Source organism: Nannobrachium achirus (genome assembly GCF_963921795.1).
Source record: "Nannobrachium achirus genome assembly, chromosome: 1".
Taxonomy (NCBI): domain Eukaryota; kingdom Metazoa; phylum Chordata; class Actinopteri; order Myctophiformes; family Myctophidae; genus Nannobrachium; species Nannobrachium achirus.
Window position 1 is genome coordinate 50,229,802 of NC_137810.1, and position 13,411 is coordinate 50,243,212.

General features: G+C 43.2%; 2 protein-coding genes across 2 annotated transcripts in view; both read left to right on the forward strand.

Moving 5' to 3' along the window:
* hook1 (hook microtubule-tethering protein 1) overlaps window positions 1-329 on the forward strand; it is a 34,693-nt gene extending 34,364 nt beyond the window's left edge. Inside the window, exon 22 of the mRNA XM_080723262.1 lies at window positions 116-329. Coding sequence (XP_080579388.1) covers window positions 116-271 — 156 coding nt within the window. The 3' untranslated portion in view covers window positions 272-329. The remainder of the gene's footprint in view (window positions 1-115) is intronic.
* Window positions 330-5,821: 5,492 nt separating this feature from the next.
* LOC308288538 (kelch domain-containing protein 3-like) lies at window positions 5,822-6,823 on the forward strand (the record flags this gene model as incomplete). Its single annotated transcript, XM_080729999.1, has 1 exon — window positions 5,822-6,823. One exon carries the CDS (start codon window positions 5,822-5,824, stop codon window positions 6,821-6,823), a length of 1,002 nt encoding a protein of 333 aa, XP_080586125.1.
* Between the last annotated feature and the right edge of the window lie 6,588 nt (window positions 6,824-13,411).

Here is a 13,411-nt window from a genome sequence, read left to right on the forward strand (position 1 = left end):
ACAAAAATCGTGGGATAAAAGATTTGAAGAAAAAAGAAAACCATGTGTTTGTCAGTAAGTACATTTCAGTCTTGGACAGAAACAATAAAATAAAACACACTTTGTCCCTCTTTAGAGTCTGAACTTTCAGAAGCTGGCCATCGAATCTCGCCTGGGCGGCCGTGCCACCTCCCTGGTGCCTCCCGGTCAATCCTTCTTGTCCCAACAGCGGCAGGTTACCAACGCCACACGCCGGCTTTCTATCAACGCACCAGCCACTACTACCAAGTAGACTCCACACTTCTATCAACGCACCAGCCACTACTACCAAGTAGACTCCACACTTCTATCAACGCACCAGCCACTACTACCAAGTAGACTCCACACTCTCCTTCTCGCATAACAGAGTCCAGTGTCTCCATAGAGAGCATCCCTAGAACCTTGAACCTATTTCCATCTGGGGATACACTGTCTGACATATCGGCCACACAACCGTTATCTGCTGAAATTCAATCTAGTTGACTGCTATCAGCTCATTGGCAAATGATATGCACCGATGGCAGTGGCACAATAGAAGACCTACTGTATCTCCATCCAACCTGGGTCCTCTTGTCCCCCTCGCCTCCCCCCACAAAAGAACACTCAAGTGACCTTAAGCACTCCTTTCCCTGGGGAAGGGTTCAAAGATGAGCTGACCAATAAGCACTTACTTCTCAGACCACACAATGGGTCAGTGGTTCTCAAACTTCCTGGGCTTCTGTATCCCCTTTACCTGACTATAACATTTTGCTTTGATATCAAAAGTCCAGTTTATGTTCAAAATAATAACGGAAAATAAGTATTGCTTTCTATTCAGTAACAGTTGTGCTATTCTAAGCTACGTTAGATTATTTTTTAGATCAGCAGGTTGCACATGAAGTTTGTTAATGTTTTTTCATTAAACATAAGAACATCTTGATAATGAGCTACAGTAGATAAACAATGCATGTATCCTGACCCCTACGATAATCTAGCTATATCAGCAGGCTTAGGGCTGAATACTTTTATATGAACAATTAGCCTCAATCTTCTTGTTTCTTGTTATGCTCTGTATACTTGATCAGGAATAACAGGAATGGTACTGTACATGCCGTTAACTGAATACCAATGCCAGTTACATGTAACTTCTGATGATCCTTTGCTGTCTGCTACCTCGCAGTCGCACTGCATCAAAGTGTGTGGTACACCGACATTGACATTCAGAAGACTAATGGAAATATTAATTACCTCTAGACCGTTTCTCTAGAGTTGGCTTTGAAGGCAGTGAAGTATTTGGTGCTGGACACCAAGGGTCCTTTTTTTTAGCAAAAAAGAAAAAACGAATTTCATAATAATTTCATAATGCTAACCTGTGAAAGTCCTGAAGAGGTCATACTAACTGACTGAACCACTTAGGTGCTGCAACAACACATCTTTAATCAAAATGAGAAATCCAGGACATCCAGTGTTTAGCTTCTATCTTCTTTTCTACTCTCCTAGACTGTGATTTGACATCTACAGGCAGCATGTGTTCTCTGAATGTCTTACTGAATGTACCTGCATAGATTAGTAGTGAGTAATCAGCAGGATGCTATGAGAATGGTAAGCTCTACTATAAATACTTTAACTATTCACACCAGCTTTTTATCTAAATATCACTATAAGGCTGTACACGCTGTACTTGCAAAGACAGTGTAATGTAAAAATGTCACTTATTTGATATCGGACATTTAATGATAGACATGCTTTGTAATACTATTGGAGATTTGACTTTTCATGGTGTAGTTTCACGTGTGATTTCATGGTGCTGAGTTAAATCAATAGAGTATAACTGATGAAAACATTTATATTTAGAAACAAGAAAGGCAGGATCTGGTTGAGCCTGTCCAGATAGTACTCCTATAATGAGGCTGTGGCAGCAACAGTTGAATACAAACTGTAAGAGTCCCTTTGGCTTATATGGTTAAACTCACATTGTCCCTGCACCTGCATGGCCCAGTCAAGAGTATCCTGCAGGCCTTTGGATCTGGTGGATGAATAATGCAATATTATTTTAGTTTTGTAGGGGTCCAAGTCCGAATGTCTGAAACTCTACTTTTTTCATATTTATCTTTTCTTCTGCAGCAGTTGTACAAATACATCTTTAATATGGGTGTCGGAAACTGTCAAAGATCCTTTGCAGCTTTCATCTTCTAACACAGGGGTCTTCAACAGGTGGTCTGGGACCCCTAGGGGGGTCTTCAGAGTTACTACAGGGGGCTGCCAAATCTTTGTATGATATAATAATTATTTTAAATTGACAACTTGTACCCTCGCATACCAATTCTGAGGAGAACTTGTTGCGAGGCGTTGAGAGCTTGTAGATCGGCTATTTTTGGCAAATAGGTTTGGTGTAGAGGTTAAAAAAGAGCAGACCAAGTACAGAGTGAAAGAAAGCGGAAGTTTAGTAACAACGATTTAAGTGGTTTAAAAGTCTTAAGAAAAACCCCCCACATCAACACAAATCCAACATAGACTGACGACAGTGCTGTCAATGGAATTCTGTATCACACATTTATAGAATATTTAGAGGGGGTCTCTGCTTCGTGTCTCTCTCAGCTAAGGGGTCCTTGGCCTGAAAACGTTGAAGACCCCTGTTCTAACGTTTTGATACTGTAAAGTTGATGGTGGCCTGTTCAGCTTTATGGTGAGGTTTTAAGTTAGAGGTCACCATTGAGTTTAGAACCTGGCCGTGAGTGAGTGTCACAGTGCAGGTCCCCGGGACATTAAATGGCTGTATCACTAAATGTGCAACATTTCTGTTTTGACTTTTAGAAGTTTGTGTTGAAACTTGGTTTTCCATTGCAGTGAATTATCATTGTACACTGTAACTGATTTATTGGCAACACCATTTATGTAAAAAAAAAAAAAAAAAAAAATGAAGAAACCAAGAGAGCTTGAAAGATACATAGAACTATGATCAAGTAAAGTACTAGTTGTTTGTGTATAAATGGATAAAAGTGAGAAAGGAATTATACATTTTATGAAAATTATGGAGTTTGGGATTTCTTGTGAAAATAAATAAATACATTGCTTTTTCAAACGAGTGTTATGATGATTTTCAGGAATTACTCTGAGCTGCCACTAGAGGAGGGTGTCAGCATTTGTATACTGGCTATGGGCTGTGTAACAGGCTAAAGAGGACTGTCAGAAATGTTATCTTGTGTAATATAATGTTATGCTCATTATTGTGGACTCCAGCGAGTCCACCTAGTTCTACCCCAGTTTATTTGCACTATTTACAACTTCCAAGGTTCTCCCCAGGCCCTACTTTTTTCGTCCTCTAACAATCGGTACTTCCACATACTTTGTGCTAAAAACTTCTTTTTTCATATTCTTTGAGATTTGTAACTTTTAAACTTTTTTTACACTCCTTATAATGGGAGTCTATGGGGGAAAAGTACCCATTTTCTAGAGCATATTGTTTGTGCTCTCTTTCATACTTTCACATAAAAACCTCGTTCAAACTTTAAAATGTTCAGCTATGTTTGAATTTTCAAACATAGCTGATAGCTAATTTTGAAAAAGTTTATACTTTTTGAAATATGTAATTTTATTTGTAAATCTTTCATCCCATAGAGAATGAATGGGGTCTAACTTTCAAATTAACCAAACTTTGCAGCCTTGTTACTCTGGCATACTTTTACGTAGGAACGTGATTCAAACTTTAAAACCCCCACACACCCTTGGACTTTCTCGTGGTTCAAACAGTTTTCGAATACGTCATACGGTTCTTCCACAATCTCAGTTCAAATGTAGTGTTTTGGGGTATTTCTGGCAGGAAACCCAGTCTTGAGTGAGATCTAGAGTGGAAGAGATATTTTCTTTTCCCCATATATTTTCTGAATAAATCGTCCTCAAGCCAAAATATTCAATTTTTGTTGGATATAAATTGTATCGAGTGTTACAATGTCAATTATTACTTGTAATAATAATTAGTCTTTTTATTTCATTTTACCAACCTCAAGATAGTACCATTTTCTTCCATTGTGCATTAGATACATCATCCAAGGACTTGATGTCACCATTTGGCTTGAGGTCAGAGTGAGAGTGAGGCCAAATATATTAATTCGCCATAAAGCCCCCGATGTATCCTTTATTTTATGTATTGATTTAAATAACAATGAATGCATTTAGCAGCAGGCATCCAACCAACCAGATGGGTGACTTTACCAGTGCCAGATGAGATTACTACACACTCATGCCATGAACACTGGTCAACAAGCAACAGGGTGAATGAATTGTCAAATATCAAAGAAGGTAATTTAGTGGTTCAAAGATACAGATACAGTAGGATAGCAGGCAAACATTATCTGTGGAAAGTATGTTTCATGGATATAGTGAGCTATATAAGGGGACATGCGGACAGATGATATTTATGGTAGTGTAGTGACATACAGTAGAAAGACCATAAGACTCCCTAATCGGGAGATAAGCGACCGTCAGGTCTCATATATAAACTTTAGAAGGCAGTTGTAGCCAATCAGGAGGGAATATGGGAAATGGGACAGATTTTAGTACAAAATCTGTAGGAGCAGTGTCCAAAAATGTGTTTGAAAAAATATACCTGATGGTGCTACAGTAAATGGCACAGATCCATGTTGATGACATGACTGTAGACATACTGTGTACCGCTTTGCATGATTATAGGGCAAGACCTACACACAGACCTACACACAACACACAACTGTTGTTAGCATCAACACCTGTGGAGAGGGCCATCTCCACATTAGGGCTTAAAGGAGTAGTTCACCCCCAAAATGACTTTTTTTGAGCGGTGCAAACTGCTCCTATAAGTGGCTGTGCGTGTGTCTGTAGCCTTTTTCCTCCGCGTTTTGCCATAGTAAAATGTGTGTGCGTAGCATCATGTTTGTCTAGTGATGTCATATGTCGTATGTCTTTAGCCTTTTTCCTCAGCGTTTTGCCATAGCAAAACGTGTGTGTGTGCATAGCCTGTAAATCCTAGACTTAAATCCTAGTCTGAAGATGTTATGCAAGCACGACCACCGCTCACTTCACATTGGGTGTGATTTTTTTCTATTAATTACTCACACCATGGAGACTTGATTTCAATAATATTTTTGTATTTTTCGCATTCCTAAGACAAAAATTTGATTATAGTATAAATTTACCCCTATTGATTTCGGGATGGGGACCCAAATGCATTCGGGTCCCCATCCGGAATCAATGTGGGACAATTTATTGTCATCAAATTTTTGTCTTAGGAATGCGACAAAAACCAAACAATATTCTGTTACTATTACCCATGGCATGAGTAATCAATAGAAAAAAGGCATTTTGGGGGTGAACTACTCCTTTAATGGATTCACAAACAATCAGTTAACATTTATGCTGTTGATTACCGGTAATTATTTCTACTTGTCTGTATCTGACCACCCCCAAAAATGAAGATGACGGTAGAAGATCAAGGTAGTGATTACTTATTGGCTTTCATTTTCTTCAGAGTCAAACCAGTTTTGAATCTGAAGAAGATGAAAGTTGATACATCACTCAACCAGCAATTTAATAAAACTAGAGGTTCATTGGACTGCTAAATGTAAAGCTAATACAATTGCACTTATAGACATCATCACACAATGGCTATCACAATGACATCATCACAACCCTGTAATTGTCCTTTAAAACTGAAATGACAAATAAACAATAGTCATTTAGCAACAGCAAGAGAAAACTATTACCTGAGCGCGATTGGTGAGATCTACAGATGTTTTCTTGGACGCTACATCGGAACGAAGGCCCAAAGAGACCTTTCCATGCTGCTGTCATGGTGGAGCACAAGGTGTTCTCCTTTGGAAGCGATGACAACAGTGACAGAGATCACATTGAGGTTCATGTCTTCAACACTGTGTCTTTGCGCTGGATGAGGTTGTCTCCAGTTACACCTGGAAGAGGAGAACTTCACCTTGAGGTTCCCTCCAGGCGCTGCTACCACACAGCTGTGTTGATAGAATATACCATCTACATCTGGGGAGGGCGTATTGCCAATGAATTCAAGAACTGCAAGTTACTTTATGCATTTGATGTCAACACCCACCGATGGTTTATGCCCAAGGTTTCTGGAACTGTTCCACAGGCGAGGGAGGACCACTCAGCCTGTGTCTTAGGGAAGGTCATGTTTATCCATGGAGGACGATACTACCCTTTCACTGCATACTCTACTCTACTCTACAAGATGGACACAAACACAATGGTCTGGTCCTTAATTAACACCAGAGGTCCTCCACCGCCTGATTCAGAATGTCACTCTGCCACCATCATCGGGACAAAGATGTTTGTATTTGGTGGCAACGGGGGGGACAGTTACACCTACAGGTACTACAACAAGATCAGAGTGTTTGACACAGAGACCAACTGTTGGCTCAACACGCCTTCAACACAGCTTCTTCCAGAAGAACGCAAGAGTCATTCAGCCTTTGCCCACAATGGAGAGCTGTACATATTTGGTGGCAACAAATGTCCAGTGAGATTTAATGATCTGTGGAAATTCAACCCAGAGACCTTCTCCTGGAAGAAGGTTGAGCCCAAACGAAAAGGCCCTGGTGGGATGTATAGGATGTGCTGTTGCATGGTGGGAGATCGTGTCATTCTCTTTGGAGGAATCATTCTCTTTGGAGGAATTGAGACACCTCATGACCTGTACATTTTACACTTAAGTCCTAGTCTGAAGACATTATGCAAGCTAGCTGTTATTCAGTACGGACTGGAGCAGTCTGGACTCCCACACAACATCAGGTGGGAACTGGCAGCCATGACTACTGACAAATAAAATAACACATATAGGGCGAACATAGCCCCCTGCTCCCCAAGAAAGAAAGAAAGAAACAAATGGTACCTCTTCCTGATGAAGGTCTGAACAGACACAAGATTCTCTTCTTCATGGTCACAGCCCGACCAACTCATAACCCATGCCTAGCGACGTCTGCGTTACCTCAGCAACGATCACTGAAACACAAAGACACAAAAAACCCTCTTAATGTTTCTTCAATGTTTGAACAGAAACGTTATGTAATGCCTTTGGTCATATGGGTAATTTTCCCTTGTTTATGGGAGGGACCAACTATTTTTTCTTTTCTTTTTTTCTTTTTCTTTTTTTTTTTACATTAACCACTTGCACCCGAGAGGTTTAACCGTTACGCTATAATTATGTAGTATATATCTGTAGGAAGCATATCTGATACACAGGAGGGGGGAGGGGGGGGGGCTGGGGGAAGAATGTAGACTTCAACAGCCTTTCTCATGTGATAATGTGGGCTCTGAGGTGGAGGCTTATGTGTGGCTATTGTCTTGAGGTGATAATGACTGCTAATCTTTGGAGTTTTCAAAGTAAAACACATTAACTACTTAAAGAGGTGGTGCCATAGTTTTGTACTATTTCTGTTTTGTATGTGTCTATGGAGTTAACATTGCTCTAATAGACCCCCAGGTGAGGTTATACTATGCAGATATGTCTTCCCTGTGTATTTTTGGTTACTACCTGAAAGCTGAAGCCTCAAAAAGGCCCAATTGAAATCTTAATATCACTCCCTGTGACAGAGCGGCCTCTGTCACTTTAAGAATCACAAATATACATCCATTTGTTATGTTGTATTGTATATTTGTTTGCCTATAGATCTAGATTCTCAGTCCCAAAGAAGGTGCACATTCTGTTGTGACTGGAATCTAATGTTTTGTTTATCTGTTCATCAGATGCTGTATGGGGATGCTGCTTGAAGCTGTCTATTGCCTTGAGGCCTAACTGTGCTGAATAATAGAGTACAAGTAATAGATTACTGTTGAAGTGTTGATTGCTACTTGGGAGCATCTGGGGTAGATTGCTCCTGCACTGGGGTTGGTTAATTCGATCCAGAGGGTGGAGCCTTGTGTCTATATAACTGAGCTGAGCTCAGTTGATGGTGGGCTGCCATGGGGAGAGGTTGGCAGACACGTGTGCGCTCTGTTCAAAGTTAAGTTCTGTTTGATTTACTGTATGTTTGAGTTCTAGTTTGTTTCTGTTGTCCGGGCCTGGAGTTAATAAACATTGTTATTTTACTTGCAAGCCTGCCTCATGTCCACTCAATGATGTTTTAAAGGGTTTTCACTGACTTTTAAGCCTCTCAACAATCCCACTTGGTAACAATTGGTGGCAGTGGTGGGATTGTGACGCTTCCAATTGTCAGTAGCAAAACACCCAAAATGTCTGGACGAGGGCGTGGCCGACTTATACCTACTCGCAAAACACCTGGGCCGATGGCAGAAAGTGGCAAGGAGCAAGTGGAGGAGCCAGAGGAGGAGCCAGTGGAGGAGCCGGTAGCTGATTCGGATGTGGGAGGGGCCTCAGGGCTGACTGTTGGCGCCCCAGCAGTGCCGGGCCAGCCGGTGGAGCCAGCGCCAGAGGTTGAACCACCTTCCATAAGGCCAAAGATACCAGCTGCTGTGCCGTGGACAACCCATGGCACAGCTAAGTTAAGTACTCCTCAACCTTCACAAGAGCCTGTTCTTCTTGACCAACAGTTTATGAATGAAATGAGGGATTTCATGTATAGGCAACAGAGAAGTGAAAAAAAGTTGTTTGATGGACTTGAAGATCTGAAACGTGTTGTGTATGAAAAAAAACCCAACTGGTTGACTGATGACCCCGCCAGTCACCAGAGTTTGTTTTCCCTACCCACTGCAGCTCCACAACGCCAGCAGCACATGGCAGAGCCGCCGCCTGCCCAACCGGAGCCACAGCCCATCCGCCGCTACGACGGGGCCAAGATTCCAAACTTCTGTGAGGGTGAAGATGTGGAGAGCTTCTTCATTCGTTTCGAGCGCATCGCCAGGACCTGGGGGTGGAGTCATGACGAATGGGCGGCTCGGGTCGTTACCCTCCTCACCGGAAAAGCTTTGGAAGCCTATGCCAGCATGGATGAGCAGCGCTCTCACCTCTATCACGACGTGAAGGCTGCTGTGCTTGCCAAGTACGACGTAACCGAAGAAACCTACCGCCAACGATTCAGATCCACGAGTCTACCAGTCGGAGAGTCGCCAAGGGAGACCTACAACAGGTTGAAGGGGCTCTACAGGAGGTGGATGCGACCAGAGACGAAGACGAAGGAGGAGATGGCTGAGACACTGATCCTCGAACAGTACCTGCGGGTTCTCCGCCCAGATGTCCGTATATGGGTGAAGGAAAACCAACCACAGACGGGGGAGGAGGCTGCAAAACTTGCTGAGAGGTATCTGGCTGCACATCCATCTGCACCTCGGGAGCCATCCCGACCCTACAAGGTGACTCTGGGGCAGTTTAAAGCAGAGGGGGTTAAAGGTGACGAGGTTCTAGCCAAGCGTGATCCAGTGGGTGGGACAAGGTCTAACTCTAGCAATGGGTCCTTTATCTGTTTCTATTGTCACCAACCCGGGCACAAGGCAGCTTTGTGTCCACTTAAGAAACCTAAAGAGGCTAATTTATGCTATGTGCCTAGACCAGAGATTCAACCCACTATGCAAATGCCTATGGCAAAGTCCCGATATGTAACCTCCATTCTTGTTAACGGGCACGATGCTGAAGCACTGTTGGATACAGGTAGTTCCCAGACACTGGTGAAGGCAAAGTTTGTAGATAGTGAGTCTTTAAACTTTGGAGACCTGGTTGGTTTGGGGTGTGTTCATGGGGAAGAACAAATGTATCCAACTGCTGTTGTAAAGATGATGATTGAGGGTCAAGCCTACATGATGAGGGTGGGTGTGGTTGATCACCTGTCATATGATGTCATTTTGGGGGATGATCTACCAGTTCTAACTAACCTCATTCAGTCTGTGCCCAAGTCTTGTGCTGTGGTTACTAGGTCTCAGTCCAAAAGTTTGCAACCCCTGCCTGACATCGATCCAAGTCTGTTTGAAGGGGGTACAAAAGTTAGAAAGGCTAAAAGTCAGCGCCGCCATGACAAGCATGTGGGGAAGGCCAGGGTGCAGGAGCCAGCCTTGGAAGTTCCAACTCCTGAGACCACTCTGCTGGACCCACAGTGGCATGTCCCTGACAACTTTAAGGAGCTGCAGAGAGCAGATCCTTTGCTTCAACCTTTGTTTGCTAAGGTATGTGAGGTAGATGGTGAACCTGTTAAAGCAGTTAATTTAATTGGTGATAAATACGTCCTCAAAGATAACCTGTTGTACAATGCAAACAGTGAGATTCATAGATTGGTTGTTCCTAAGTCATTCCATCAGCTAATTCTAAATTTGGGACACCACGTTCCGTGGGCCGGCCATTTAGGCCAACAGAAAAGCTATGACCGAATCAGTAGAAGGTTTTATTGGCCTAGACTCTACCAGGACGTTCAAGAGTACTGTAGAACATGTACAGAGTGTCAAAAAGTAGCACCAATTCGCAAATCAGATCGTGGACCTTTGCAGCCTTTACCAATAATTGGTACACCATTTGAGCGTATTGGTATGGACATAATTGGACCACTGGTTACCAGTAGTTCAGGGCATCGATTTGCTCTTGTAATCTGTGATTATGCTACCAGATACCCAGAAGTGTATCCTTTACGCTCCATCCAAGTCAAACATGTGGTCCGGTGTCTGATAGATCTGATTTCAAGAGTTGGTGTTATGTCTGAAATTTTGACTGACCAAGGTACTAATTTCATGTCAAAGGTGATGAAATTGTTGTATGCACAGTTGGGCATCAAAGGCATTAGAACTACCCCGTTTCATCCAGAGACTGATGGCTTGGTTGAAAATTTTAACGGCTGTCTTAAACGCATGCTAAAGAAGTTTGTGGATGAAACGGGTAGAGATTGGGATAAGTGGATTCCTTTTCTCCTTTTTGCATACAGAGAGGTTCCACAAGCCTCAACTGGTTTTTCCCCTTTTGAGTTGGTTTATGGCAGGCAGGTTAGGGGGCCCCTGGACATGCTCAGAGAGAGTTGGGTGGCTGGAGAGCCAGCCCAGTGCAGTATTGTCTCCTACATCCTCCAAATGCGAGACAAACTGGACCAGATGAGACACCTGGCCCAAGAAAACCTGAGGGAGGCCCAAACCAAGCAAAAGGTGTGGTATGACAAACATGCTAGAGAGAGAGACCTGAAACCTGGGCAAAAAGTACTGTTACTGCTTCCTTCTGGTACCAGCAAGTTACTGGCAAAATGGCAAGGCCCTTATGTGGTTTCTAGAAAAGTTGGACCAGTAACTTATGAGATCTTGTGCCCAGAAAGGAGACGCCAGAAGCAGATTTTGCATGTTAACCTGCTGAAAGAATTCAAGGAGAGAGTTCCAACCCCAGCAGCAAAACCAGTGATGATGGTGCGGGTGGCTGAGGATGGAGATGATGAGTCTGAAATGGAGCCAGTTCGACCTCAAGGGGGTGCCCTTGAGCCTCCTGACCATCTGAGTGAAGAGCAACAACAACAGCTGGCCCAGGTACAGATGTCATTCCCTCCCCTCTTCCAAGAGAGACCAGGTCACACAGATGTTATCAGCCATGACATCATTCTGAAGGCACCTACACCAATCCGACAAAGGCCCTATCGTGTTCCTGAGAGAATGGTGGAGTCATTGAGGAAAGAGGTAGCCACCATGTTGGAAATGAATGTGATAGAGCCTTCAAAAAGTGAGTGGTCAAGTCCTGTTCTCTTGGTTCCTAAGAAAGATGGAAGTGTTAGATTTTGCACAGACTTTCGTAAATTGAACAGTGTTTCCTGTTTTGACTCCTATCCAATGCCCAGAATCGATGAACTGCTTGAAAGGTTAGGAAAAGCTAAATACATGACCACATTAGACCTTTGTAAGGGATATTGGCAGGTCCCACTTACCCCTGCATGTAGACCCTATACAGCCTTCCGTACAACTACTGGCTTGTATCAGTACACAGTGATGCCTTTTGGTCTGCATGGGGCACCGGCTACATTTCAAAGGCTCATGGACATTGTGTTATCTGATTGTGGACATTATTCAGCAGCTTATCTTGACGATGTTATCATTTACAGTGAGTCGTGGCAAGAACATCTCTGTCACCTTGAGCAGGTCCTCCAGAAGCTGCAGAAGGCCGGGTTAACCATTAACCAAAAGAAATGCTCATGGGCACAGGAGGAGGTGAAGTACCTGGGGTACCGCATTGGGCATGGCCAAATTAAGCCACTGGTGGAGAAGTTGGAGGCCATACGACGTATACCGAGACCACAAACCAAGAGGCAAGTTCGTTCGCTACTAGGCTTAATTGGCTGGTATAGAAGATTTGTGCCTCATTTTGCCACATTGGCAACACCAATAACTAATCTCACAAAGAAGAGTACTTCCTCACATCTTCAGTGGACTGAAGAGTGTGAGGAGGCCTTTAAAAAGTTGAAAGAACTGTTATGTCAAGATCCTGTCCTGATGAGTCCTGATTTCAATAATGAGTTTCTTGTGCAAGTGGATGCCTCTGATGTTGGCTTAGGTGCTGTGCTAGCCCAAGGAGAGCCTGGAGAGGAGAGGCCCATTCTGTTCCTGAGCAGGAAGCTCTTCGACCGAGAGAGAAAGTACTCGGTTATTGAGAAGGAGGGTCTCGCTATAAAGTGGGCAGTGGATTCTCTTAGGTATTATCTGCTTGGACGGGAGTTCAGACTACAAACTGACCATCGGGCCCTGACGTGGATGCAGTCCATGCAGAGTCAAAACTCCCGAATACTGCGCTGGTGTCTGGCTCTTCAGCCATACAAGTTTACTATTGAGTACTGTCCAGGTGGGAGAAACATAATAGCTGACTATTTGTCACGTGTGCCAGGTATGCACAACCCAGAAGGAGAGGGGGAAAGAAATGTGACAGAGCGGCCTCTGTCACTTTAAGAATCACAAATATACATCCATTTGTTATGTTGTATTGTATATTTGTTTGCCTATAGATCTAGATTCTCAGTCCCAAAGAAGGTGCACATTCTGTTGTGACTGGAATCTAATGTTTTGTTTATCTGTTCATCAGATGCTGTATGGGGATGCTGCTTGAAGCTGTCTATTGCCTTGAGGCCTAACTGTGCTGAATAATAGAGTACAAGTAATAGATTACTGTTGAAGTGTTGATTGCTACTTGGGAGCATCTGGGGTAGATTGCTCCTGCACTGGGGTTGGTTAATTCGATCCAGAGGGTGGAGCCTTGTGTCTATATAACTGAGCTGAGCTCAGTTGATGGTGGGCTGCCATGGGGAGAGGTTGGCAGACACGTGTGCGCTCTGTTCAAAGTTAAGTTCTGTTTGATTTACTGTATGTTTGAGTTCTAGTTTGTTTCTGTTGTCCGGGCCTGGAGTTAATAAACATTGTTATTTTACTTGCAAGCCTGCCTCATGTCCACTCAATGACGTTTTAAAGGGTTTTCACTGACTTTTAAGCCTCTCAACAATCCCACTTGGTAACACTCCCT